General features: G+C 32.1%; 1 protein-coding gene across 1 annotated transcript in view; it reads right to left on the bottom strand.

Moving 5' to 3' along the window:
- Positions 1 to 56: 56 nt before the first annotated feature.
- The window catches only part of LOC108512441 (zinc finger protein 43-like), a 31,973-nt gene continuing 28,960 nt past the window's right edge, over positions 57 to 3,069 (bottom strand). Inside the window, exon 7 of the mRNA XM_017847716.1 lies at positions 57 to 3,065. Within this exon, the coding sequence (XP_017703205.1) occupies positions 2,279 to 3,065 (787 nt within the window). The 3' untranslated portion in view covers positions 57 to 2,278. The remainder of the gene's footprint in view (positions 3,066 to 3,069) is intronic.

Below are 3,069 nucleotides of genomic sequence, written 5' to 3'. Positions count from 1 at the left end.
TAAATATTAGAAAACTTTAAAATATTTATTCAGGATTCAGAAATGTATGGATTTTATTTATACTTCTACATAATTATGACCATAAAAATAACACTGTAATCAATGACAATTGTACATGTTAAAATAACTAAAAGTATAAAAGTGGATTGTTTGTAACACAAAAGATAAACACTAGAGGTGATGGATACCTCATTTACCCTGATGTGATTATTATATACTGTATTCTTGTATCAAAATATGCCATATATTGCATGAATATATACTCATTTTATGTACCCCAAATAATTAAGAAAAATAAATTTAAATAAAATAAACATTTGGCTGGGCACAGTGGCTCATGCCTGTAATCCCAGAACTTTGGGAAGCCGAGGTGGGGGATCATTTGAGGTCAGAAGTTCGAGACCAGCTTGACTTACATTATGAAACCCCATCTCTACTAAAACACAAAAATTAGCTGGGCATGGTGGTGGGCGCCTGTAATCCCAGCTACTGGGAGGCTGAGGCAGCAGAACTGCTTGAACCCAGGAGGCAGAGGTTGCAGTGAGCCAAGATTACGCCACTGCACTCCAGTCTGGACGACAGAGCAAGACTCCCTCTCAAAAAAATAAAATAAAATAAAATAAAATAAAAACAAAATTTTAACCTACAGAAGTAATATTCTTTAACTTATTTGCAGTCAAAGCCACTGGCATAAGGAATTACTAGAGATGTTAATCCATTATGTTACCAAACAGTATATGTATTGTTACCATGTTTTATGTGCACCCTTGAGTAAGGAGGAATAGGTTAAGGTTTGTGACATAACACTTCATTGAATGCACAATAGTATTTAATATGTTAAAAAGGTTGAATATATTAACATCACATACAATCTGAAATTTAAAAAAAATACTGCATTTTAATAAAAGTATAATTAGTACAATATACTAAATTAATTTTAATTTACTTATAAATGAAATTTAAAATGTTTTCTTCTCATAATGCAGAACATTACTCTGAATGCCTAACGCACACATTACTCAATATTATAAGTTAACCACAAAAGTCTCTTCACTTAGATTTTCATCATACATCTCACATTTTAATGTCCTTACTTTTTCATAAAAGTTTATAAATAATGCTCACCTAATAAAAAAGAATCTCTCATATCTTTGGTGCAGCAACAATTGATCACATGTTTTCACATGTAAATAGGAATGAAGAAACAGCAGGAAATAATTTGAGAGCTGAATTACATCATTATTCACTTTTCAAAATATTTTTTCAAAAAGTTAAGCATACTTTGAATGTAATAACTCTGCAAAAAAACTTCTACTTTTAAAGTTATATACAAATAATTATTTTACAAATTTGTTTTAGATTATTTTCTATACTCAGCACTCTGATTTAGTACAATATCTGAAGTGTCAGTGCCTTATATATTTCTACTGTAAATTCTGATATTTACATAGATTTAATTTTTGATTAAGAAATTTTAAAATTTTTACTGTATCTGCAAAAATATGTTTTAGTATGAACTCTCTCGTGTTTTCTAAGCTGTAGTTTTTGAAAAAGTATTTTTCCAAATTTATTACATTTGCAGGGTTTTTTTTTCAATATAAATTCCCTGATACTGAACAAAGTTTGAGCAACTGTTTCAGAGGTTTCCTCTAATACAAAATGTATACAGTAAGATCTGTGATACAAGTAAACATATTACAATCCTACTACAATGTTCTTCTTCAAAATACTCTTCACCTTAAAGGCTTATATTTTCTTAAAGATATTTTGACAGTAATTGGACTTATAATGTTTTTATTAAGTAGGAACTCTCTGATGTTGAGTAAGATGTGAGCATGTATTAATGGCTTTTTCACAGTCTTTATATTTGTACAATTTTTCTCAAGTATAAATGCTTTCATTTGAAGTAAGGTGTGAGCATTGGTTAAAAGTTTTGCCACATTGTTCACACATGTAGAAGTTTTCTCCAGTATAAATTATTTTACCTACAATCAAGTGTGACAACCATTTAAAAGCTTTATCAAATTCTTCACATTTCTAGGATTTCTCACCACTATGATTTCTTTTATGTTTAGAAAAGTTTGAGGTGTTTTCAAAGCACTGTCATATCTTTCTGGTTTGTAGAATTTCTCTCTAGTATGAATTATCTCTAGTATGAATTATCTTATGTCTGTTTGGAATTGAGAACTTATTGAAGGCTTTGCCATGTTCTTCACACTCCAGTATGAATTTTTTTATGTTTAGTACGAGTTGAGGACTAAAGGCTTTGCCACATTCTTCACGTTTGTAGGGTTTCTCTCCAGTATGAGTTATTTTGTTTAATAAGGCTTAGGGACTGGTTAAAGGCTTTACCACATTCTTCCCATCTGTAAGATTTCTCTCCAGTATGAGTTATCTTATGTTTACTAAGGTTTGAGGATCGGTTAAAAGCTTTGCCACATTCCTCACATTTGTAGGGCTTCTCTCCAGTATGAATTATCTTATGTGCAGTTAGTTGTGAGCACCGGTTAAAGGCTTTGCCACATTCTTCACATTTGTAAGGTTTCTCTCCAGTGTGAATCATCTTATGTACAGTTAGTTGTGAGGACCGGTTAAAGGCTTTGCCACATTCTTCACATTTGTAGGGTTTCTCTCCAGTATGAATCATCTTATGTGTAGTAAGGTTTGAGGACTCATTAAAGGCTTTGCCACATTCTTCACATTTATAGGGTTTCTCTCCAGTATGAATTCTCTTATGTTTAGTGAGCGCTGAGGACCAGTTAAAGCCTTTGCCACATTCTTCACATTTGTAGAATTTCTCTCCAGTATGACTTATCTTATGTGTAGTAAGGTATGAGAATCGGTAAAAAGCTTTGCCACATTCTTCACATTTGTAGGGTTTCTCTCCAGCATGAGTTATCTTATGTGTAGTTAGGGTTGAGGATTGGTTAAAAGCTTTGCCACATTCTTCACATTTGTAGGGTTTCTCTCCAGTATGAATTATCCTGTGTGTAGTAAGGTGTGAGGACCGGTTAAAAGCTTTGCCACATTCTGTACATTTATAGGGTTTCACTCCAGTATGAATTCTTT

Source organism: Rhinopithecus bieti, unplaced genomic scaffold (genome assembly GCF_001698545.2).
Source record: "Rhinopithecus bieti isolate Rb0 unplaced genomic scaffold, ASM169854v2 scaffold_30803, whole genome shotgun sequence".
Taxonomy (NCBI): domain Eukaryota; kingdom Metazoa; phylum Chordata; class Mammalia; order Primates; family Cercopithecidae; genus Rhinopithecus; species Rhinopithecus bieti.
Note: the sequence above shows the minus strand (reverse complement) of the source record. Positions and strands in the feature narration are given on the sequence as shown.